The following is a 26,284-nucleotide window of genomic DNA, read 5'->3' as shown; positions in this document are numbered from 1 at the left end:
GTCTCTCAGCAGTGTCCTTAAATCCATGACTGCTGCTTTACTGCCTTGATTCTGCTCTCTAAATCTAGCTAGGAAAACACAACCTAGCTAACACACAACAATCTAGCTTCCCTACTGTTCTAAACAGAACAACCCGAAAATGAAGCCTAGAGAGTCAAAGCAAAAACCAAGCACTCACCGCAGATACAGCACCATGTCGCAAAGTCCATCTCACCGCTGTCAGCCAGTTGTCGGGATTGGGGGCTCAATCCCATCGTCCGTGGTCCTTTGCCAAGATTGGAGTATGCATAAATTCGAATGTAGCTGGCCCATGCCGTCGTCCAACTTATTTACGCTGAGATCGTTGATGAAGTGAAGAACTGCTTCTCATCGAGAACGAGGAAAAAGGGTTTATTTACAGAAATTAAATCAGTCTAACATGACTGCTTGAGAAAAAGAGTAACAGTCCAACATGACTGCATGAGAGAAGTGACTCAGTCTAACATGACTGCTCAAGAGAAGTGTCCTCAGCATTCGCACAACCACAGTTTTTATACACTCGATCCGCCGGCCATACGAGGCGGCGACTGTCCGTTTACTCATTACCAACTCGCCGCTGCTCTGCAGATCAGTTTACAGACACAAAGGCACACACATTCCGATGCCCAAACGACGGCGTTGGAGGGGTGCCGTTCCGGGTATTATCGGTGCCGATCGAGGGTCGCTCGTTGTTTTGCGCCACGCCGAAGCGTGAGAAGCACCGAAATACGTCGTTCCCGCGGCAGCTTGTCCATGCGTGTCCAATCAGCTCCGCGTTGGGGAACTCCGGAATCATTGTTCACACACCGAACTAGTTCCGTCACAATGTCGATGGGGCTGGAGGAAGGAGGCAGTTTTCAGCACAAAGGCCGCTTCTTCGAACGCCTCCTAGCTGCAGCGATGGTGAGGGGGAGATGCGCGTCGTGTCGCCCTTTCGTAACTGTGTGGCAATCTTGTTTTGCAGCCCGCCATTCTTAACACCACGAAGACTGGATTTACAACCACCTGTACTGTGGCCATAGCGCCAACAATTGCAACATTGTAATAGACCCGAGGAAAGCGGTTCCACTCTCAAGAAGCGAAGCCAGATTTTCATCTGAGTAGCGCAACATGTACATGTGAACGCTGGAATCAGTCACTCGGTAGGGAGACGCGAATTGTCCACCATTCTGTCACACCAGCAAACAGCAATTACCCCACCTGCATAGAGCTTTTCTAGAGCCTCTACGGGACTTCAATTGCAGTCCACACCACGAACTGTTCTTTTAGTGTAGCCAAGACGCAGGGGTATGAAGGCGCTAACTTCCATCGATCCAAATAATGAGCACTTAAGTAGGACATACATGCACGTCTGGTCTGGCTAGCAGCAAACATTGCCACCGCTGCCAAGTTGTCGTGAATCAGTGATGTGAAAGTAGCGATACGTGGCCGCCTGAAGTTCCACCTGCACGGCCTTCGGGTTTGAGTCGGATGGCTCCTCCATTCTAAGGTATAGGAGTGCTACACACCCGTAATACGAAATAAAGCTTCAAGTGGCATTTAAGATCAGCTAGTAGGGAGGCAGACCAAGGCGGAGATGGCTCCGCGCCGTCCCCTGGAGGATTTTTCGGCACTTGGGCCACTACCTCCGTATCAAACAATTAACTTTATCTCAAAACAATATTGGCACATACAAAACTGCATTAAATCCGCCCGACAGTTAGCCAAAACCCGGAGATACGATCCAAACAAGCTTCTTTTTTTTTCTTCGTCGCGCTGCTGCTGCGCCACGTAATTTTTGGAGTCTGCTCCTCACAGTCCCTTAAGGTTTGCGCCTCTTTTCAATTAAATTATTTTATAACTACTTGAATCACTCATTTCGGTCGGTATGTGTGTGCCTCTCTAGAGCGAACCTCTTTGACGCCTGCTTGGGTGACTTGGTACGTGTCACTGAATATGCGCTGCTCTTCTATGACCCTCATCGACGCCAACTTCAGTAATTATGTCTCGCATAGTATGTCCCGCTCTCGATGGCAAAAGAATATGGAATTCTACGCTTCTCAGGCGAAATCAGTCCCGCCTCATGTATATCCAGAGAAACCTGTATTCACACAAGCTCCCCGCGCGAACTTCGCGGCGCCACCGCTGAATGACGCAATGTATACAGTGGGAAGCGCGAGAGAGGAATCCGGCTGCATACACGCCTCGTACGAACGGGGTCTGCAGAGCTGCAGTAGTCCTTTGCTACATCGTTTCAATCCTAATCACGGTCATCGTGAGAGTGCTTCTGCCGATTTTCTCGCACTTTTTAACTTCTACAAAGAAGAAACAGAAGACATGGGCTCACACATATCACATCTTTATTAGCAAATGCAGATGTGCGTTCCATAAACTTGGTGCCCATCACCAAAGGTAATTTCTTCTCATCGACCTCCATTCATTTCGACGCATCACGAAACTTTCTGCAATCAATGATGCGTGTACAGGAGACGATAACTCCGTAGTAGATGACACCTCAGTAATGGATGAGGCCGTTGTATTTTCGGGCTTTGATGGCAGGTTCAAAGTGATGATGCGACCCTCTTCTGGGGTTTTCAAAGGTGAGGACTTTTTTATATAAGCCAGTAACGCGTCCGTTGCGCTCACTCCTGAAACGTAAATTTTCACTAGTCAGCAATGTTTTTGATAACTTCCACTAATGAGAGCAGTTTGGCGGCAGAAAATAATTATTTCGGCAGATGATAGCAAATGTGACCTTACCTTCAGTCTTCCATTTAACCGATTGGCCAAATTTGAAACCATCGCCTCCGTTTGCTATAAAAGTGGTCGTCACAATACTGTACGTCTCATTTTCCATAACTTCCTGGTATATTGGTACGCTGCAGTTGGCACAAAGTACTCTCAATGACACAATGCGGCACCCGCTAGGCATACTGAAGTTGTAAACCACACGAATACCTAAGCAACAAAGAGGAAAGGAATGTAATAGATGCATAATGTACGAATTTCGACGGTCATGTGTTTCATAATTTCACCTTTTATATCTATGCTGACTGAGACAGCTAAGAAAATGCAATTGCGAGAAGCACCCTGGATTTCGATATTGTATAGGACGCCTATATTATACATATGTATATATATATATATATAAATAACTATATATATACATACATACATATATATATATATATATATATATATATATATATATAGTGGGGGCTTCATCAAAAGTCAGCACGCTAGACCCGACCCAAGACCCGGAAAGAGACGACGAACCTTTTGGAAGGCGTATTAAAGTTTCTGGCTGGTGGACCAGCCTTCGTCAGAGTACAGTGGAGAGTACAGTACAGTTATAGACAAAAGTGAAAGACAGGACAATTTTTCCAGAAGGCACCGGGAGTAATGTACCTACACTAAAAAAACATTCGCGATTTGATAACCATTTCTGAAATCGGTGCCCGCGTTCCTGCAGGTTGTAGCCCATGCAGCAAGCCACGCTGTAAAGTATGGCAGCGAAAAGCTAGGCTTCAAACTTCGCGCTCCGCATCAAAGGTAGCATCGACTGTGACACGTGCAACGCCATTTATTTTCTTGAGTGTGATACGTGCCTCCTACAATATATTGGTGAAACCGAAACGCCGTTTCGAATCCGATTAAATTATCATCGTTCTCACGCAAAGCATTTCGCACACCGTCCTCTGTCGGGCCCCTCGGCTGACCCCCTTTCTTTTCGTTCGCTGTGTACAACTTCACACTCTTTCGAGGGCATTACAGTGACCATGCTGGAATCTGGCTTTCCATCCCACCACGATCGCTTAGTCCGCGAATCTTACTTGATAGACAAGTTCAACGCTATTTCTTGTGATGTTAACAAAAACATCCTAAAACTAACCTGCATCGCTAATTTAGATTCACTAGTTTCCATGTATCTCCTTACTTGTGTACGTGGTCACGCTTGCCTTTTCTACGAGCTTTCTCTATGTTGCGAAAGTTTAAATTTTTTCCCGGTGGCTGGCACCTATGCCTATGGCGTAAGCTGCACGGGTCGCATTATGACTGATGCTACGGGCGTGACTACTGCAATTTCCAGACAATAAAAATCATTGGTTTTCTAGTGCGTGATTTTCCGATTTTCGTCCACGTGTGCTTCGGTAAATCTATGCGTGTTTGCGTTTTGTAATCCTGCTTTCTGCTGAAGTGCATAATATAACTCTAGCCTTCATCTTTTAATCGTCTGCAGCTTGGGCTTCTTTAGGGCAGCATGATTGTGTGATTAGATGCAGTGACGTTGCCTACCTGCTATGTTTCCTAGAACTGCCGGACTACTTTTACAGTTTTTTCATAATGACTAGCTTTGCATTTTATTTGACGAGGGCTTGATTATGCGCGTGTTCGTGTCGGACAGAGTGATAAATGTCTGGTGTCTAGATGTATAACTGTGACGCGACTAGACTTGGAATCACTCCTAAGGCTGGTCCTCCGGCCGAAACGTCAGTATATATATATGCCACAACGTTCTTTTTTTTTCTTTTTTGAATGTTAGGCTTCGGGTCTCGCGCGAAACCCTTCGCCTTGTGTGCATATTGTCGCAACGGGAAAAACAGGGGTCGTAGAGCACTATTCGAGAGGCACAACGTCAGGTCGCCTTTTCAATACTGAGTGCACCTGCTACTTCTTCTTCACCGCCCTTGACCAAAACGCTCAAGCATACTGGCTTTCTCCTCTTCTTTATCGGAGTCCAGGGGCGGAATCTGCGTCCCTCGGAAGGCACCATCGTCCCCACGCGCAATTTAGGCGTATGAGGATGGTGTATAACCGCACAGAGTAACAAACACAAATAAGAAAACAAAAACAAAGCGTAATAGTTAGTCAGACACATGTATCACTTTGGGTACGACGGGTGCTTGCTACGACGGGAGGCATTGTCACTGTCAGGAACGACCTCGTAAGTTACGTCGCTCAGGCGCCGGGTCACTCTAAACAGCCTAAAGTACTGTCCTAGGAGTTTTTCGGAAAGTCCACGATGACGTATGGGTATACAAACCCATACTTTGTCACCGGGACTGTAGAAGAAGGACCTGCGTCGAAGATCGTGTCGTTTGGCATCTTGGTCTTTGTGAATGCTGATACGGACGCGGACAAGCTGTCTGGCTTCTTCGGCGCCCTGAGTAAATTCGGCAACGTCGGTAGGTATATCGTCCAACTCGCGCAGCAGCATGGCATCCAGCGTCGTCGTGGCTTCGTGACCCTGGACCAAGCTGAACGGTGTCGTTTTAGTAGTTTTTTGTGGAATGGTATTCTGGGCGAAGGCTACGTAGGGCCAAATCATGTCCCAGTTCTTATGTTTTACGTCAGCATACATGCATGGCATGTCGGCGAGGCTCGTTATTAAGACACTCCGTTAGTGCGTTCATCTGGGAAAGTATATGCGGTTGTTTTCCGAAGGCTTGCACCACTGAGTCTGAGTGAGAACGGAGTCAAGGGATTGGGCAGTTAAGGCAGTTTCCCTATCTGTGATGGCTACTTCCGGGGCGCCGTCCCTAAGGAAGACGTTTTCGATGAAATAAATGGGCTGCCTCGGCTACTGCGCCCTTCTGTGTAGCTTTTGCCTCGGCATAACGCGTCAGGTAATCGGTGACAACAATGATACATCTACTGCAAGCTGTAGAAGTTGGAAATGGGCACAGGAAATCCATTCCAACTTGGGCAAATGGCGAGCCTGATGCTTCAGCCAGATATAAGAGACCTGCGAGCTTGCCGGGGAGAGCTTTGCTTCTTCGGCAGTGGGGAAATGTTAACACGTGATGTTTTACAGCAGCAGGTAGCTTCGGCCAGTAATACTTGCATAGGAGTCGGGACAATGTTCTCGTGCAGCCGAGATAATCTGCGGTTGTTTCATCGTGGCGTGCATTTAGCATTTCTTTTCGATGTAAGGCCGGTACGACAAGCAGGTACGTGCTGCCAGTGGCAAAAAAGTTCTTTTTATGGAGAACGCCGTTCCAGAGACACAATGGCAGCAGTCCCCTGGCATCACAATTTCTTAGCACGAAACGCTTTTCTTTCACGTCACGCCAGATTTGGTCTCGGGCACTCCAACCCTAGCGCCACCTACACATCATGTGACACCTGTGGGCTGCTGTACAAAAAGACGACTGCAGCTGCACGATGCCAGTTGGCGCGGCGGACGAACTGCGGGCATGTGGCCTCACAAGCCTTTCCTCTGCTTTATACATTTTAGTTACTACTCTGCCTCATTTAAGAAGGATTGCCGCTGTCTTTTGGTCTTGCCGTGCCCCCGGCGTTGTGTTAGTATTGCTGACGAAAGTTACTGTATGTGTTCACTTTTGCTGTGCGGTGACGTTGAGACAAATCCAGGCCCCGATATTGAAAAATTGCTGCAAGAAATACTGACTGGACAAACCAAGTTGGTTGAAGATATGGTGATGCTTACAACGTAGCAGAACAATATGGAAAAACTTTTTACTGATTGGGACAATCGTTTCGCTGTTTTAGAAAAACGTGTCGCTCGTGTAGATGAACTCGAACAAAACATTAAATTTCTAGAAACCGAAATAGTGGAATTGGAAGATAGGAGTAGGCGTTCCAATTTGATAATTTTTGGTCTTCGGGAGAAGCCGCGGAAACAGAAACCGAGCTTAAGCAAAAAATTGTGACTGACATATTTTCTCATATGCTAAACGTAAATTGCATCTCGATTCGAAGAATCCATTGTTTAGAGAAGACCGGTAAGCAAGGGCCCGTTATTATGTTCTTTCAGCACTTCAATGAAGCATTTGCAATCTTAAAAAAGCTCCCATAAGCTAAAAGGGACCAGAATTTCTCTTCAAAACTATTATTCACACGAAACCCTCAGAAAAGGTTAACTGCTTTGGGATATCGCGAAGCCTGAGAACAAAGCAGGCAAAAAAGTTTATTTGATAGACGCGAAACTGGGGATCAACGATAAGCTAGATAGAACGATGCCACGAACACCAGGATTAAAATTCATGACTGTCGCAGTACTTCAAAAAAGGACTGACTTCCTCCCCCTCAAGAATTCTGAATTTTAAATATCAATGTGCGCAGTGTTATCAACAAGAGTCGTCAGCTTGACATGATTATTCTTGCGCATAACCCACGCATTCTCATCATCCCAGAAACATGGCTGCATGACGAAATAGAAGATGCGGATGTCTTTCCCTCTCATTACCATGTTTTAGGTCGGGATTGACCTACTAGAGGTGGCGGTGTTATTTTGATGAGACAGGATATCTCGGCAGTTCTCCTACGTCAAGCTGCTAGTCTTGAAATATCTCTTGAAAAATTTTATGCCATAATGCCTGTTTTGCTTTTTGCTGTTTATGGAGCTCCCGATTCCCCTCCGCAGTTTCTCACTGGACTGTGTCATCACATCGCGTCTCTTGTACACGACGAAATTTTTCTAATAGGCGATTTTAATCTTCCGGTAGTTGACGGAATTCACGGAACTTCTAGCGCTGATGTTAATATAAATAATGAGCGCTTGCGTAACGTCATCTTTATGCACAACTTGCAGGAAGTGTTTAATGAGCCAACACGAATTAGCGCTGCTTCTGCCTCAATACAAGACCTTGTGTTTATTAGCCGGACTTTAGGTAATTATTTGGGCTCTGTTGAACATGCATTTCTTATCATGAACTTGTTTTTTCTTGATACCTTTATCCTCTTCGATCTACTCATTGTAAAACTATTACTGTAAAAGATTTTCCATGCGCCAGGGATGAGAGCATACTGGATTATCTTGACTTTCGTCTAAGCGGTTATAGAGGACATCACACTCTGCAACATTGGGATGAACTTAAGAATATTTGTGTGCACTGTATCGACAACTTTATTCCAAATAAAACCAAGAAAACATCTAGAGCCACTACCTGGATGACACGTGACATAGTGCACATAAAGAGAAAGGTCAAGCGACTAAGACGACATGGTATTTCTCGTGACATAGTAGGACCCCACCAAGCAAAATTGAAGGAGGCTCTGAGTGCTGCTAAATTTGGCTATTTCCAGTTAACCCTGCCTAACTTCATCAGAACTGCTCCTTGCAAGTTTTGGGGCTACCTCAGTGAAAAAGTCAATCAGTTGACTATAATATGCATGAGGGCAATCCTGCCGTTGCTGCACAAGATATCGCTGATCACTTCAATGCTTACTTTAACAGTGTTTTTCAAACTCGCACGTTTCACCTCATGGATGGTGCAGCAAACAATGATGATCTTAGTTTTATTTCTTTCTCAGCCATCTTTTCTATGCTTCTGAACATAAAAACAAAATTGTCTCCAGGGCCTGATAACCAACCAAACACGTTTCTTCAAAGGTACGCTGAAATGCTATCTCGCTTTCTTGTTCTTATCCTTTGTGCATCCATTTCATCGGCGGTGCTTCCTAACGACTGGCTTTCCGCTCGTATTACACTGACACTAAAGATAGGCGATCTGTCACTAGTGGCAAATCACCACCCCATATCACTAAGCTCATCTTGTTGCAAACATTTGGAACACATTATTGCTTCTGAAATCAATAATTTTCTCGATCATAGAGACATTCTATCTCCCATGCAGCATGGTTTTAGAAAGGGCCTCTCTACTGTAACCCAATTACCAACTGTAATTCACAGTCTCGCTAGCACTGTCGACAAATCAGGGCAAACAAACATCGTATTTTTGGACTGCAGGAAAGCATTTTATCTTGCATCGCACGCAAAGCTAATAGAAAAACTTGAACATCTCAACATTCCTTGACATCTCGCAAATGGATTCGCGCTTATTTTTCTAAGCGTACGCAATTCGTAGTAGTTGAGAATTGTTCTTCCGGCATCCTTCCTGTCACTTCTGGTGTTCCCCAGGGTAGTATTTTTGGACCATTATTATTTAACACATATATTACCGACATTGTAGACAGTGTTACTAAGCCCGTACAAATAAAACTATTGGCTGATGACTGTTTCCTCTTTAAAGAAATCCCGAGCCAACACGATCAAGTTACTGTAAACTCTAACCTTCAAGATATACTAGCTTCTTTGGTACGCTGGAATATGCAGCTTAACATTGATAAAACAGTATTTATGAAGATCGCTAGAAAAAGTAATAAATTGTAGTTTACGTATAGCCTAGCATCCGAACTTCTTAAGGAGGTGAATGAATATAGGTACATAGGTGTTATAATAGCCAGTAACCTTCGTTAGGACTCACACGTGTCTCATCTTTGCTACTCAGCTTTTAAAAAAGCTTTGATACCTCAGGCATACGTTAAAACGCGCTGCTTCTGAAACCTGCGCCATCGCCTACACCTATTTTCTCCGTCCTAAACGCATGTACGCAGCTGTTGTATGGTATCCCTATACTTAAACTAACATCAATGCGCTAGAAATGATACAATTAAAGCAGTAAGGTTCTTCTTCTCTAAATATCGCTCAAGTGATTCCCCAAGTCAGTTAATGGCTGAACAAAATATTAAGCCTTTGCAACTAAGTTGAAAAAATCACAGGCTTAAATTTTTCACTGAGTAACTATAAACTATCTCTTTCTCCCGAACCTTATATAACACCCCTTACTGCCTGCTGAACAAGACCTCGCCACGCTACGCCATTAACGCCTTATAATGGTAGAACCAACGTCTTTATGTATTCCTTTTTGCCTCACACAGTAACGAAATTGAACAGCCTACACTCTAAGAAGAAAAGGAGGAAATGGGGTATTGAGGTTACTCCTTTAGGGGAGCAACTGATCTGCCACAACCATTCCTCCCTTTAGGGGGTAAGTGCGAGGGGATGAACTGTTACTCTCCATGCCGTTACTCCTCCGAGGACTAACAGTTGCTCTTTTCCGATGCTCCTCAAAGGAGTAACGGTCATTATTTCCGATGCTCCGCAAAGGCGGAATTAATGAAATTAGACATATATACGCTAATAAAAAAGATTAGTGAGCTGAAAAAAAAGGAAAAAAAGTCGCCCGAAAGCAGGATTCGAACTCACGCCCTCGCACTCCCATGTTAGCTACTCTGACCACTGCACCACGGCAGATTGTTTTTTTTTCTTTATTACATGGAAAAGAAAACTGAAGGTGTATTACAAAGTGGACACAACTACACACTTAAAACTCAGGCAAAGACACACATGCATCCAACAAGTGCATCCAGTCTGGCGGAGGTTCCTGCGCAGCGTAGACACTTCTTACATAAGCAACACTTTCGCGAAAGAAGGACTTTGTAGATCGCGGGCTTTCGGCATGGCGGTCACACAGTCTACTTCTCCATAGGCTATGTAAGCCAAGTACTATGAACATGTCATAGGGAGGACCGCCCGTAACCTTAAACGGTACAAACCTAATTGTATATGGAGTCATGTCAATGTCCTTTTTGAGCGTCCGTTGGAGAATGTCCCAAAAGAATACAGCGTCCCTACAGTCTATGAAGCAGTGATCTATGGTTTCGGCACGTGGACAGAGCCGACAGTTTGTTGACCACGGCACAAAGCAACCCCTCGAATTCAACCAAGTTTTAACAGGGAGTGTTTCCGAATGTAATTTAAAGAAAAATGTTTTTACTCCAGGAGGTACACACATTTTTCGGACGCGCTTAAGTACATCCTGATAAGGTCGGCTTAAATAAGGTGCACGATACAAGGGATCTGGGAAAATAGAGTCCACCAGTGCCGCAGAAATTGCTTTTCGACTCGCAGTGAACACGTACTCCAGGCTGAATCTAACTTTCAAGAAAAGAAATGTGTCAACAACCTCCTTAAGAAAGCCCCAAGGAGCCTGTGGGACATCTTTGGCATTTGATGACACTACTATATTAGGAATATAATGAACTAAACGGAGTTGCAACATTTCACGCAAAAAAGGATGGTCATTGTCTCGAAAGAAGAACAGGCGTGAAACAATTTGCCTGATGAAGAGGTGGACTAATCCTAGACCACCACGTTCAAGAGGGAGGAACAGATTGTCGCGCCGCATCGATTTACAACTGGAACTCCAAATGAATGTTGCAAATACGCGATGCAGTGCCTGAAGGCGAAGTCTTGAGCAGTGCAGTACTTGCAGCACATACATAAGACGGGAAGCTAAGAAAACGTTACACACTTCAGCACGAAAGAACATTGACAAATTCCGCCCTCGCCATGAATTCACTTTACGTTGAATTTTGCCAACTTCTCCCGACCAATGAGCGTTGCTATTTCTATACTGTGAGAGAGGCACACCTAAATAACGCAGATCTTCTTTCCATTGAATGCCTGCGTAATGTGATGGCATTGTGGCCCATAATCCAAACCAAAAACCTGAACTTTTTTCAAAGTTAACGCTTGCACCAGAAGCCGCACAATATTTTTCTGTAATTGCAAGAGCAGTCTTCACACTCTCTTTATCTGTACAAAAAAAGGCCACGTCGTCTGCATACGCAAGAACCCGAACCTCATTAGTCAGTAATTTAAACCCTTGGAAATTTTGTTCTTTAAGAATGCCCATACAAAGTGGCTCTAAATACAAGCAGAACAGAAGCGGTGACAAGGGGCATCCTCGTCGTACTGATGATAAAAGCCTAATCGGATCGGAGAGAGAGCCATTCACTATGAGCCGCGTTGAGCCATTAGCATAACATATCCGGACACCTCTAAGGAGCTGAGATCCGATATTTATATGCTCTAGTAAAGTAAACAGGAATGAGTGATTTACCCTGTCGAACGCCTTAGCCAGATCTAGCTGTACCATTGCCACCTGTCCAATCCCCTCAGCTACACACTCTAGCACCGATCTCGCAACATGAATGTTCCTCTGAATGGACCGCCCCCTGATGCCACATGTTTGATGATCACCGACCACAGATCTTACTACAACTTGCAAACGGTTAGCTAATACCTTAGCAAAAATTTTATAATCCACATTGCATAAGGAGGTAGGCCGATATCCGTCAACTCCTTGCAATTTCTTTTCATCATCGCTTTTGGCTATAAGGACGGTGTGTCCTTCGTACATTGTGGCGGTTAGGTACCCTACTTCCAAGGCCTCACGGCACACCTGAAGTAATAATGGTGATAAGAGGGAACGAAAACACTGATAAAATTCGGCAGTAAGGCCATCGGGGCCGGGCGTCTTGCCCTTCGCTAACGAATCGATGCATGAAGTTACCTCATTGATATCAATGTTTTTATTTGTGTAATCGTAATCATCCTGATTTAACTGGGGCAGCAACGATACAATTTTTTTGGCAGCATCTGTATCCAATGGCTTGTGTTCTCGAAATAGTTTTTGATAATGCTCGAAAAACGCTTTAGTTATTAGAGTAGGCTCGTTAACAATGATTCCACCATACTCTATATGTAGTATTTGTTTCGACAGCGCGTGTCGGCGTTCATCACCAAGGGCCCTACTGCAAGGCTGTTCTTCCAGGAAACGCTGCTCTCGCGCACGCACTAGTGCACCTCTGTATTTTTCTGCGTTCAAAGTTTGTAACTGTGCCTTCACCTTATAAATATCATCAATATATTGACCCGGGTGTAGGCATTCAAGCTCATGCAATTCATTCAGAAGTTTATACAATGCTTTGTAATTATTCTTTTTTTCAAAGGCCAATATTGACGATTCTTCGATAGCTATCATTTTAACTTCCTGTTTGAATAATTCCCACACAGCAAAGAGTGGCAAGTCCTTGCGGCATGACGCATGAGCTATAAGCTCAGTAGCACGATTTAAGAAACACTCACGCGAAAGTAATTGGTTATTAAACTTCCACAGCTCCCAGCACATACGCCGACTTTGATACCGACGGCTGCCAAACGATGCTGAGACTAAGCAATGGTCACTAAAGAATATAGGGTGCGCAGTGTAACCATAAATAAGAGGTAGTGCGCTAAGTGAAACATAAATTCGATCAAGCCTTGCATGCGAGGTGCCCTGGAAGTGCGTATATCGACATCCTGCCTTTTCATTTTTCCCAATGTCCACAAGCTGATAATCCCATATCAGGCGTTGCAATGCATCACTACTTGGATCATGTCTCAGCTTCAGTGACGTACGATCTTGCGCGCTACATACACAATTAAAGTCTCCAAAGAGGACCAATGCACGATCAGTACAGAAATGATGTTCTAGAGATAAGAAGAAGCACTCGCGTTCACGTAACTTGGTCGGAGCATAAATACACACAAATCTAAAGCTCATACCACTGATATCCATATCGCAACATATTAGGCGCCCTTCCCTATCTGTAAACAAATGTAGCTAATCACATGGTAAATGTTTTCTAACAAATAACATACAGCCTGCGGAAACGCCGACTGCATGGCTGACACAAACATTATAGTCAGATAGGAATGGAGATAGAGCTACTTCTGTGTTTTCGTCCGATTCAATCTTTGTTTCTTGGATAGCAGCAATGTCTAATTTTCTATTGCGTAACAAATGAAGAAGCTGTACTTGCCGTCGCTTACTTCGTAAGCCACGGACATTTAAAGTGCCAAAATGGAAGGGAAGAGCGCCCGCCATGATTACCTATGTAGGTGCAGCGTCTAAACACTGCTCCAGAGGTGCACCACTCCCTTCTTGATGAGGTGATGCACAATGGGCCTTCTGGTGCACGTTAACACAAGGGACATCTGCAGGAGTAGGCGTTCCCCGGAGCGGTTTTGTCAACTTTGACACCTTGGGAACACGAGCCTCTTTTCCGGAGGGCGATGAATTGTCAGATGGCGCTGGACGCTTCTTAGCGGCCTCGCACATCGATCCAGATTCCCCTGACGGTGGGCGATCTTGAACTGGTGGCGATTCTGTCCATGACACAGATGGTTCGTCGTCAGGTGCCTTAGTCTCATCCTTGCTCGCAGGCTTCTGGCTGAGGCTAACGTCAGCCGATGACGGTTTATTCTGTTCTTGTCGATGAGTCTCAGGGAGTGTTTCTCCAGCTGCATCCACAACTTCGCTCACGTCCATGAGATGATCGGTGATGGTATCATCCTCAGCTGGTCTATTTGCACGAAGCTTGTCAGCGTAGGTTCCGACGCATGCATCTGCAGGGTGACCGTAGCGGTGACAGTTGCTGCAGCGTGGTGTTCGACATTGTCGCCGGATATGCCCAACTCTGTTGCACCGGAGGCAAAGTGGTGGTCGGCCAGGTACCAAGATAAGACACTGGTGGCCATATATGTTCAACAGATGTGGCAGATTACTGGCAGAAACGCCATCTTTCAATGTGAACGCCACGTCTCGGTTAGTCATTTGCCAGCCCTCCATGCCGTCACACCGCCACATTTCTCTCGTGATGGACTGCACTGTGCCATATGGCTCTAGCGCTTCAACAATCCGTCTCTGTTCGAGGTGTGGGGGAAGCCAAAGGAGCTTCATCTTGATATTTTTGCATTCCGGGGCAATGACAAGGCACTTGAGGCCTTTCACCAACAACTCGCCTTTGTCGACAAGATTCTGTTTCGCGATGCTATTAACACATGTCACCAACCACAAATGGCTCATCTGGTATTGTCCAGCACCGAGGATATCAGTTGCATTTAGCACTGACAGGAGAGCATCGCGAAAGTCCGGGGCCCGATACGGCCGCCCTGCCAGGTCAGCATGCAGGAAAACTGAATTGAGGACGGTGTTGCCAGTCGGTAGACGAGGAAGAACGACTTTATAATTACCGGAATCGGTAGATGACGGTGGGTGTGATCCTCGGCCAAGGGCCGATGCGCTGTTTCCAGCGGAGCTCATCGCAAACGTGGCCGTTCGAACAAGCCTCTTCTTCGGCAGATTGGTTGACGGGACTAGGAAATTGAGACAGGTTAAGCATCGGAACGCAGGTGCGGCAATGTAAAAGCGATTGGGCATTTTGTGTATGTTGTGCTGGGAGAGTGTAACGTTGAGTGTACTTGCAACCATCAGTGAGTGCGAAAAGAAATATGACCGAGTATTCTTAGGGTGCTTTAAACTGAGGCACTACACGATGTAAACGTGTAGCGAGCTCAAGCGGGGCACCTAAGACGACAGAGACGGACAATTGCTCTGTCGCTTAGTGTGTCCCGTTTGAGCTACACATCGCTTCAGTTAAGTTCGTAATCTCCTTGGAACGGAAGGAACTTATGTACTATTGACCAGCAATATCTGGCAGTCTATCAATGACTTGCGCGTTTAATTTCTATCGCTCACTTATGGGGTGCGCACGAAGGGCATGGCTCTTCACATTCCAACTTTAAATTTCACGCAATTTTTTCACGAATAGGCAAAGTGCTGCTTTGCATGTAGTTCAATGGACAGTGCACGAACTTCGAACTATTCACGATTTATAGACAATACAGTTTTTGCCGCATCACTGCACGACACGGACGAAAACAGCGGAGCGCATGGGGAGTAACTGTTGCCGTTCGTCCTCCCATTGCTCTCTTTCCGACCAGGGACTAAACACTTACTCTCCAAAATTTGCACACGGCACGCACATCCATGCAGTTACTCCCTTGAGGGACGAAAGCGCCCTTTTTGGGACGAACTGCGCAGTTACTCCCGTTTTCCCCGGAATTCTTCTTAGAGTGTACCTTATACCAAACTTGCCAGCACTGACTCAATAGCGTCTATTACTATCTAAAATTAGTGCTTGTTGTTACGAAATATTTTTTCAATTTGAATCCTTATGGAATATTTATGATTTACACGATGTATTATTTTTGAATTATAGACTCACTTTTTCTCTAATGCATTTCCAGTGCTTCGAAATTGCGCTATTAAACCAATGTTTCAATTTGTATTTGCCACTCTCTATGCAATATTTAGGCGCTTTACTCATCATGCATTCCAACTTTCTATTGCATTTTTCCGGAGTTTTTCCACTCCTTCGTCAATCTATTGTGTTTTCTTTATTGAATGTACAGTCGCGTGCAATATGATTTAATTGCAAAGCCCTTGTTCGTGGTCGAAGGGGCCCCAGGGCGGCGCGGCGGCTCTGACATGCGAAATGGCGGTTTAATAAATTGACGCTGTGCTTAGGTCTGGAACTTTCATCTGAGCTTTGCGCAGCCGCACATTCTTGGAGCCCCTTCAACACCGGGCACCCGTGTTGCAGGTCATATTGTACGTGACTTCTTTCCCCTCCTGCCCGGACCTTCTAAGGCCTGCAGTATTCCTAAATAAAAAATAAAGAGTCGCTGAACGGCTTCGGCCTTCCAAGAAATTAATGAGTGAGAGCAGCTCTGGGTCGTGGAGCTGCTCCTGTGAAATGGTGACAGCGTTAACGACGCCCAAAAATAGAGCGTCCACGTTTACGTCATCAGTACCTGCGGACTCCATCGGTGACCGCGAGAGCCAGCAGGCATTGGTGCCCCTGTTTTCTTATTTTTGTAAATTATGTTCAGGTCGAACTTCTGAAGCCTGACTCCAGTGCACCAGACGGCCACATGTGTCTTTCAAGTTAGTCAACCAACAAAGAAAACGATGGTGGCTGACAACTTTGAATGACTGGCCGTGCGAATAGGGGCGTAATTTGGTAACCACACATACAACGGCGAGGCATTCGTTCTCGGTAGTCGAGTAGTTTTCCTCCGTACCAGACAGTGTTCGGCTAGCGTAGGCCATTACTTTTTCGGAGCTATCTTGCCACTGCACCCGTACGGCACCCACACCAACATTGCTCGCATCAGTGTGAAGTGCTGTAGGGGCATCATGGTCAAAGTTTGCAAGAACAGGAGGCATTTGATCCTTATTTTACAGTACAGTTATCTCCCCCGCAGAAAACGAAGCCGGCCCGGTGACCTACGGGTAGGACAACACAGACGGATCAAAGTAGGGCTTGAGACGCTGGACATGCACAATTTCGCGTACTCGACGATGATCCCAAGGTAGCTCGAGGGGTTCCACGATATAGTTGACTGGAGACGTTTGGTTGATTACGCGGTATGCGGCCTGGTACTGCGACGCGATCTTCGGTGACAGTCCAGGGGTAGAGGCTGGAACCCAAAGTTGCACTAGTGAGCCAGGAGCATAGAATACAGGAGCATTGGAAGTTTCTCGATGGTGCTGCTGGCGTTGCTGGTCTTCTGACGTAAATATACGGGAAAGCTTGCGACACTATTCTTCGTATGCAGCAGCTTCGGATTCGGTAGGGATAGGATAGGGTATAGGGTATATACCATTGTGAAAAAGGGTTCGCGCCCGTACAGGAGAAAGAAGGGCGAAAATCCTGTGGCAGTCTACGTCGCGGCGTTGTAAGCGTAGGTCAGAAAAGGAAATACATGGTTCCATTTGGTTTGGTCGGATTCAACGTACATGGCCAGCATGCCGCCAAGAGTGCGATTAAAGCGCTCGGTCATGCAATTAGCTGCGGATACACAGTAATGGTGCGATGAATGATGCGCCGTTCTTTGAGGAGAGCCTCGATGACGTCGTAGAGGAAGACGCGGCCTCTGCCACTGAGTAAATCCCTGGGAGCTCCGTGGCGAAGGATGATGTGCCGCAGGAAAAACGAGGCGACGTCACGTGCAGAACTGCTGGACAAAGGAAACGTTGGCGCATAGCGCGCTAGATGGTCGATGGCCACGATTACCCAGCGGTTGCCATCTGATTTGGTTGGCAGAGGCCCATAAATGTCGATGCCTACTCGATCAAAAGCACGTGCTGGTCAAGGCAACGGCTGCAATGGGGTGGTTGCGCGAGGAGGTAGACTTTGCGGCGTTGGCAAATGAGGCAGGAGCGGACATAATGACGGATGAATTGATACATGCCCCGGCAGTAATAACGAAGGCTTAGACGCGCGTCTGTCTTTAGTACAGCTACATGCGCGCACCGGGAATCGTCGTGGAACGCTGCACAAGTATCCGAACGCAGGTGCAGAGGGATGACAAGTAACCATTTTCGGCCGCCCGGGAGGTAGTTACGACGGTACAAGAGCCCGTCGCGAATGGAGAAGTGATGTGAATGACGACGTAATGCGCGATTTGTAGTGCGTGTCGATGGGGTGCACAAGAAACGCAACATGGACACAATCCATGGGTCTTTCTTCTGCTCCAGAAGAATGTCCGTGGCAGCAAGGGAAGACTCGGATAATGAGGCCTTCGGGGAGTTAACCTCGTCTGTTATTGGTGAACGAGACAAGGCATTCGCATCCGAGTATTTCCAGCCAGAATGGTAGAGCACGCGAATACCGTACTTCTGCAGTCGAAGGGCCCATCGAGCGAAACGACCGGATGGTTCTTTTAAGGACGACAGCCAGCGCAGCGAATGGTTATCAGTTATTACGTCAAATGGGTGGCCATATAGATACGGACGGAATTTCCTTATGGCCCAAATTAGAGAAAGGCATTCCCTTTCTGTTACAGAATAGTTCGATTCAGGTTTAGTAAGTGCTTGAATGCCGAAGGCAACGACGTACTCATCGAAGCCAGCCTTTCTCTGAGCTAGAACGGCACCAAGGCCAACGCCACTGGCATCCGTGTGTGTTTCAGTTGGAGCACTAGGGTCGAAATGGTGGAACATTGGTGGTGACATCAAGAGACGATGCAGCTTTGTGAATGTGGCATCGCAATCCGGTGACCAGTTTGAAAGGTTGTGGCCACCACGAAGAGCTGCGTTAAAGATGCTGTTATGGGGGGCAACATGCGTATGAAGCGGCGAAAGTATGATGCTAACCAAGTGAAGCTGCGCAGTTCGTTCAAGGTCGTTGGCTGCGGAAACTAAGCAACAGCTTGCAGTTTCGCCGGATCAGGGAGTACACCTCTTTTCGACACGACACGGCCGAGAATGACCAGCTGCTGGGCAGCGAAGCGACAATTCTTCAAGTTAGGCTGGAGGCCAGCATCGGCGATGCAATTTAGGACGCGTTCATGTCGAAGTAAGTGGGAAGGAAAGTACGGTGAAAAGCTAACGATGTCCAGATAACACAGGCAGATCTGCCATTTGAGGCCGTGCAAGATGTTGTCCGTCATTCTTTCAAATGTGGCAGGTGGGTTACACAGGCCAAATGGCATTACGGTGAAATAAATAAACCATCAGCCGTGATGAAGGCCGTTTTTGGACGGTCTGACTCCACCACTGGCACTTGCCAGTACCGATATCGTAAGTCTAAAGTTGAATAGAATTCGGCGCCGTGGAGGCAGTCTAGCGCGTCGTCAATATGGGGTAGCGTCCTTGCAAGTGTTCTCATTGAGTCGCCGGTAGTCCGCGCAAAAGCGAATTGTGCCATCTTTCTTTTTTTACCAGCACTACAAGAGACGCCCAGGGACTGTGCGAATGTTGTATGACGCCGCGTGGGAGCATGTCTCCAACTTGCTCAGCGATGACACTACGCTCCGTGGCGGATACACGATAGGGCCTGTGGCGTAAAGGCGCATGGTTGCCGGTGTCGATGTGATGAACAGTGGAAGTACGGCCTCAGCGAGATTGTTGTAGGTCGAATGACGTGCGAAAGCGGTCCAGGAGATGGACGACGGGGGCGTGCTGCGCTGGAGTGAGATTGGGATCAATACGCTGGTAAAATCTTGGGTCACACGGTGGCGTAGGAGGAGAACCTTCAAGGGCCAGAGCATCAACCGGAGCAGAAGCTGGGTCGTCAGGCACATCGTAAACGAAGCTTGGTTCGATTTCGTCGGAATAACCAAGACTTTCATCGTGGAGCAGGCTCGCAGGGCAAGGAAACAGGTTCGATAAATAAAGTGTGCTAGAACCTTATCGAATTACAAGAAGGGCAAAAGGAAGCAAGAAAGGATGACGGCGAGCAACAAGCTTAGATGGCATGAATATAACTGTGGAGCGCGAAATTCAACGCAGGAAACGGGTACAAGTGCGGCAGAGTATGGAGGAATCTCGTTGTCGGCGGTGACGAACACCGTTAGGAATGGCCTGCCGAGGTGGCAACATGGAAGTTTTCGCAGCCAGCTGCAGCTGCGAGCGTGGCGAGCTTCCCCGACGATACCATAGAAGCCTTCAACACCTGCCGCGGTGACTCTCTTCGTAGGGGCTGCGAGGTGCCGCGTCAACAAACCCTCGGCGCCGCATGACTAAACGCGATCAGCTATTGTTAGGGAAATCGCCAACGCCTTCACGGTTCGACTGAAGCAGGGGGATTTCCTGGAAGGAGATGCCTTGCGGTGCCTTTTCACGGGCCTTTGAAGACGCCAGATAATGAGCAGTGGCGGAGGCCACTGTGCGAGGTCCGCTCTGGAATTCAGAGGCGCCGGCTGGGGTTGGGCGTGACCACCTGGTTACGGGGACGCAGGACAATGGACAACACGATGGCCGCGTTGCTATGGTCAGCTCCGAGTGCAGTGAAAGTGCGTACGTGTGTGTAAACTGTCCCGCAGAGAGGCGGCTTGTTTACGATAACGTCGAACGTTTTGCCTCACCTAAGGATCTAAGGAACACGAAGTGTTTAGAAACGGCTGTTTTTCGGCTCCTAGGCTCGTGCTCGTGCTCGTGCTCGTCAATGTACTCGTGAGCTGTGCGCTCGTTTGCTGTATAGTTCGTCTTGGGGGCTTCATTTGGGAGTCACGCTAGACTGTGTAAATGTATGCCTTGTTTAAAATGTAAATACTGCAAATAAATCCTGCGCGCCTAAGCCCCGACGAAGAGTCAAAGTCCTCGCCTTCAACTACGACCGCCAACTGCTATATCTCGTTGACAGCGGTGGGATCGGCTTATGGCTCCTAGATCGGCCTACGGCTCGTAGAAACGGCAACGGCAGCTCACGGACTTTGGCACATGGTGACCGACGGTACCCTAATCAAGTTCGAGGCGACTTGAGATTGACCACGCCTTGCAACTGACTGGAAACGGTGGAGGAGGACCGGTGATTTGGTGCCGCTTCAGTGGGTAAGCGATTGATTTTGGCTGTAAAATTTACCAGGCTTCGATTTCTCTGTGTGTGTAAATTTGATTCGCTGGGGTCTTTTACTTGTATTCTGATTTGCGTGGGTATCGCAGCAAGTATTGTGTGACAGCAGATCCAAAGCTTAAAGTAGCGACCATGGTCCTAATATGTTTGACGCGAGCTGACCTGTTGTGATTTTGTGAAGAGATCTAGGTAGACGTAGAGGAGGACTTGACGGAATCAGACATTCGTAAGACCATTCTAGATAGTAACAACGATTTGAAATTCATCGAACAAATGGGCAAACAAATTCTAATTAAAAAACGGGAACCGGAAGCAATTACGCAAGAACAGAAATAATTTAGGCAAGAACAGGAAAAGCTAGGCAGAAACTGAAAATCATTTCGCAGGAGAAAGACCTACCAGAAGTAGCGAGGCAGTACGCTGCTGCATTGAACGAAGAAATTGAAGGTTTTGAGCAGTTAATCGAGCAAAGTCGACAGCGGCTTGAGAAATCTGTAGGTTGGGCGCAGCGAAACAAGACGGAAATCGACAGCAGATTTTGGACGAAAGCCGAGAGAATTCGCAGCACCCGCGAGATTCGCAGCACGTTCAGAAGTGAACTCGAAGTGCTAGCAGTTAATGATGCCTTAGTGGCAGCCGAGGCCGTTAAAAGCCAGAGTGAGAGCGACGAGGTCCTGTGCCGACAAAGGACTGTGGAGACAGCCAGGCCAGCTGCGAACAAATTGGCACAGTTGCCGCGCGTGTGCGTCACATCAAAGGTTAACAAGGTTGCTAGCGAAGTAGTGAGTACTGCTGACCCGACAGACGCGAGCGCCCATGTCGAATCAGATCAGCGTACCCAAGTGAATTGCGAGCTGGACGATGCAGTTGAGAGTAGTTCTCAGGATTGCGAGCTGTGTAGCTCAAGAGAAGACAACTGCATCGTTCAGGGATCGGTGCAGCTCTCCGCCAGTCTAGGTAGCCACGAGAGCGATGATTTAGTTAGGAATAATTCAGACTGTGCGGGTAGGAGACCGATCCGGGCCGACGAAATGTGTACCGGCCAGTACGAGGCACGAAAAGGCGACATGAGAGGGAGTTCAGAGAGAAAGCGCCACAGAAAGACGCGCCGTAAGGATCGGAAAACAGTAAATAAGGTAGCGCAACCAAATACGGCCACAGGCGCAAAAAGGCAGGGCGCAATGAAACGAAAGGTCCGGTCGTCATTGACGACGTTTGCGTACCAAGCACGTTCGAGCCACCGGTCAAAAAGAGACCGAGACGCATGTTCTGCACGGACGCGGATAAAGGGCACGGGGCAGTTGTGTTCCTTGTCGGTCCGTCGTTCTTTTCGAAGTTCAGCGTGTAGTGCGAAGGAGCGCAAGGCGGCAGGACGAGACGAGGTGACAAGGAGTCGCGACGCGGTCAGTCGAGTTCGTAATGAAAGCGTGGCGCCAGGATGCAAATTGGCAGGAGACTGTAACGTCTTGAAGGAGCTGATAGTGTGTGAGCCCTTTTGGTGTTCCGGGGTAGCCAGAATAGCTTTCGAACCGCGACCACCTCGAGTACAGCTCAAAAGTTTGAGTCAGACGTAAGCGTTTGGAACGGGAGGCCAAGAGATCTTCCGTAGAAGCAAAATGTCTTGTTTTGTTTTGTTTTGAACATTCTGAAAAATTTTCGCAATTTAAGACTAGAATTTCTTTCAGTATGTAAGGTATGAGCTTTGTGTTTTTGTTCGAGAAGCTCAGAGATTTGAAAGATGCGTTTTATGCAAACATTTAGTCTCGTGAGTTGTTAGTTAATGAGTGGATAGGCTTTCTTTTTTTGTGTGTGTGTGAGTAACCTGAAGGTCAAGCTTATCGTTGAAGAAGCCTATAGTAACGCGTGGGTGTATTAGTTAACCTTCTTTTTTTATAAGTGTTTTTTTATTTTCTAATGTTAAGTGCGTAGATTTTCAGTTAGTGCGCGATTTGCACTGAGAAGCGTTCTTAGTTCCTTTAGCACGTGTCCTGTACGGAAGGAAGCAGAATGTATATGACTGGGTTGCTCGTGTGTGTTGAGGGCAGCCGTATTCTGACTTCTCTAGTGCGCGTGAGCGGAACTAGTTGTTAGAAGCATTTTTTAAAGGGCTCTGCAGAGTGCGGGAGCTACGCAAGTGTAGTCGTTCGTTTAAGGAACGTGTCCTGTGTGGACTAGAGAAAGACACGCGAGTGAGCGTGATGGCACGTTTGCGTGCGACGCAAGTATGCGTTCTGAATAGAGACCACAAAGCTACTGCGGTTGTGATTAGGTACCTGTGGAGTTGGCCAGATGGTTCAATGGCAACCGTACATGAGATAAGTACGCCACTGTGATAGGGTAAGAACAGACTGTTCGAGAAGCTAGGCTGCTTAAGTTATGTTCGGGTATTGGTGGTTGAGAGCCTTCAGTTTAATTGTGCGTAAACTTTTACGCTTGTGCAGCGCGATGGTCAGGTTTGGTCGAGTTCAAGGGGAACGGGAACGCTCGCTTTGGCGGCGTAAAATTTTGGGTTCCCAGTTGAGTGGCTTGCATTGACATTTTGATATGAAGCCTGGTGGGTTAACAGCCGATTCCGGGTGTTTGCACGCTGAGTGGTATTGTGTTGTCGGCATCGACTCTTCTGTGCAAGTTGTCGTGAGATGGTTTAGGCATTCCAAGTGCGCAGGGATTGCAGAGAGCAAAGCCATCTTCTTGCTCGCCAGCCGTTCTCTTCCTGCCAAGCGGTTGTCAGCACTGGCCAGTCGAGATTTTCAGGGCCATGAAGGAGCTGTTAGCAATGGCCTGCCGAGGTGGCAACATGCAAGTTTTCGCAGCCAGCTGCAGCTGCGAGCGTGGCGAGCTTCCCCGAAGATACCATGGAAGCCTTCAACACGTGCCGCGGTTACTCGTTTCGTAGGGGCCGCGAGGTGCCGCGTCAACAACCCGTCGGAGCCGCATGACTAAACGCGATCAGCTATTGTTAGTGAAATCGCCAACGCCTTCACAGTTCGACTAAAGCAGGGGGATTTCCTGGAAGGAGATGCCTTGCGGTGCCGTTTCACGGGCCTTTGAAGACGCCAGACAATGGGCAGTGCTGGAGGCTACTTTGCGAGGTCCGCTCTGGAATTTAGAGGCGCCGGCTGGGGTCGGGCATGACCCCCTGGCTACGGGGACGCAGAACAATGGGCAACACGACGGCCACGTCGCGAAGGTCAGCTCCGAGTGCAGTGAATGTGCATACGTGTGTATGTAAACCATCCCGCAGAGAGGCGGCTTGTTTACGATGACGTCGAAAGTTTTGCCTCACCTAGGGATCTAGGGAACACGAAGTGTTTAAAAACGGCTGTTTTTCGGCTGCTAGGCTCGTGCTCGTGCTCGTGCGCATCAATGTACTCGTGAGCAGTGTGCTCGTTTGCTGTATGCTTCGTCTTGCGGACTCCATTTGGGAGTCACGCTAGACTGTGTAAGTGTAACTCTTGTTTAAATCGTAAATACTGCAAATAAACCCTGTTCACCTAGTTCCTCCCAAGTTCCTCTCTATGACCTTCAACCCCTACAATGGTGGCAGCGGCGAGATCATCCGACAAAACTTACAACACACGACCGGAAGCGTCATCAGTATCTTCAAGAACGTCGGTGCCGAATCGCGACAGCGTGAGTTCATCAAGGTCAGAATCTATAACTTCATGATGAGAGGACCGAAAGTCGCATCCTAAGATCATGGCATGGGAGCAGTGAGGCAGAACAATGAACTCAACATGGCATAAAGCGCCGTTTGTATAACAACACGCTCGGTACACTTCCCTAAGGGTTCAATCGGCGCAGCGTTTCTCCTCCGTAATGAAGTGACTGAATATGGCGTTACGACTTTTCTTCGAGTAAGACGAAGCTTGTCCGAAATCACTGATATTGCTCCTCCCGTGTCTACAAGCGCATGAACGGTGATGTCTTCTGCATAAACTTCAAGGACGTTTGCAGGAAATAAATGAGGTCTTGAGGAGTTCATTGAGATCGCAGTTCTTGCCTGCGGAACTGCGGTCCTTAGTTTTTCTCTCGGATAGCTTCAGGGCCACGGATAAGCGGGGACAGAGAGCGCCGACGAGGAGATGGAGACCGACGAGTATTGAAGATTCGGGAAGCAGAAGGCGAGGCTTCGAAGGGCTGAGCGGCAGTAGCGGAACGGGACGGAGAGTCTAAACTGTTGATTTGTTCCCTCGGAGAATTCAAAGGATACCTTCTGCGCCGGCGGCAAAGCCATGCTACAGGCGCAGGTAGGCCGCACGAATAACAAATAGGCCGATTGTCATGGGTGCGCCACAGCTTGAGAACAGCGGGCGGAGACTGATAGAAATATTGGCGAGCTGGGCGAACGGGCTGCTGTGGCGGCCAGTAGCTGATTAGGGGGGGGAGGGGAGGGGAGCTGCTTGTGGAAGTGAGGGAATGGCGCGAGTAAGGCTGGATTGCATACCTGCAGACGGAAGCCTTGGATTCGCGACAACGGCAGCGCACGTAAGTGGAAAAGGCGTAGGAGGCGGCTGATGAGCAAGTGGTACTGCGTTAGCGACTTGTTCTTGTATCACCTAACGGAGATCGCGAGACAGGGGCGACTCTGAGGCTGGAATGACTGGCAGAATAGCGAGTTGGCGTGCTACTTCTTCTCGTACAACTTGCTTGATTTGGTCGAAAATTGCTGAACTGCAAGGAGTAGAACTGACACAATCACTCAAAGCTGAAAGCACGACGTTCGGAGCGAGAGCTCGGCGCGTAGAAAGCCCTTGTTTGCGCAGCTCCTCATAGCTCTCGCAAGGGGTTATGAGGTCGTTGATCGTCTGAGGGTTTTTTGCCAAGAGCATTTGGAAGGCGTCATCTTGTATGCCTTTCAGGATGTTCTTGACTTTGTCATCTTGGGTCATATCTGAGTTGATACTCCGGCAAATGTCAACTACATCTTCATGTAGCTGGTAATAGTTTCGCCCCTTTTGTTGGGCACGACAGTGAAGCTGTTGTTCGGCCCGAAGTTTGCGCACAGCAAGGCGATCGAAGACTTTTCGAAGTGCCGTTCGGAATGTTGTCCAGGTGGAAAAGTCAGTCTCATGGTTGCGGAAATAAATATGGGCGACCCCGGAAAGGTAGAATGGTACGTAACCAAGCTTGTCACCTTCAGAACATTTGTTGTGGGCACTCACTTGGTTGCACGATAACAGCCAGTCCTCGACGTCATGAGCGTCAGTGTCATTGAATATGGGAGGATCCCGTTGACGTGGCGCACCAGGACAGACGACCGTAGGCGGTGACATGGGTGGCTCGGTAGGACTAGTCCCCTCAGGCATAGGAGATGTGACAGGGATCGTCCAGCTTTGGAGTCCCAAGATATACATATATATATATATATATATATATATATATATATATATATATATATATATATAGCGTTACGCAGATGAAGCCCGAGGCAAGAACGTATGTGAAA

General features: G+C 47.5%; 3 protein-coding genes across 4 annotated transcripts in view; 1 reads left to right on the top strand and 2 right to left on the bottom strand.

The window, feature by feature from the left end:
- Positions 1-2,393: 2,393 nt before the first annotated feature.
- The window catches only part of LOC135921167 (5'-nucleotidase-like), a 232,739-nt gene continuing 208,848 nt past the window's right edge, over positions 2,394-26,284 (bottom strand). For both annotated transcript variants that reach the window (XR_011507818.1, XM_070523042.1), the window contains exons 5-6: positions 2,758-2,955; positions 2,394-2,645 (exon numbers count right to left, since the gene is read on the bottom strand). Coding sequence is in view for 1 of the 2 variants with exons in the window: in XM_070523042.1 (XP_070379143.1) it covers positions 2,401-2,645; positions 2,758-2,955 (443 nt within the window). In the remaining variant the exon portion in view is untranslated. The remainder of the gene's footprint in view (positions 2,646-2,757; positions 2,956-26,284) is intronic.
- Positions 13,524-14,760, bottom strand: LOC135921163 (uncharacterized). The gene has a single exon (XM_065455470.1). The coding sequence runs from the start codon at positions 14,733-14,735 to the stop codon at positions 13,524-13,526; it is 1,212 nt and encodes a 403-aa protein (XP_065311542.1). The 5' UTR covers positions 14,736-14,760.
- The window catches only part of LOC139048613 (uncharacterized), a 334,616-nt gene continuing 333,570 nt past the window's right edge, over positions 25,239-26,284 (top strand). Inside the window, exon 1 of the mRNA XM_070523043.1 lies at positions 25,239-25,323. Coding sequence (XP_070379144.1) covers positions 25,255-25,323 — 69 coding nt within the window. The 5' untranslated portion in view covers positions 25,239-25,254. The remainder of the gene's footprint in view (positions 25,324-26,284) is intronic.

Source organism: Dermacentor albipictus, chromosome 8 (assembly GCF_038994185.2).
Source record: "Dermacentor albipictus isolate Rhodes 1998 colony chromosome 8, USDA_Dalb.pri_finalv2, whole genome shotgun sequence".
Classification (NCBI taxonomy): Eukaryota; Metazoa; Arthropoda; class Arachnida; order Ixodida; family Ixodidae; genus Dermacentor; species Dermacentor albipictus.
This window is presented reverse-complemented; position numbering and strand designations above follow the sequence as displayed.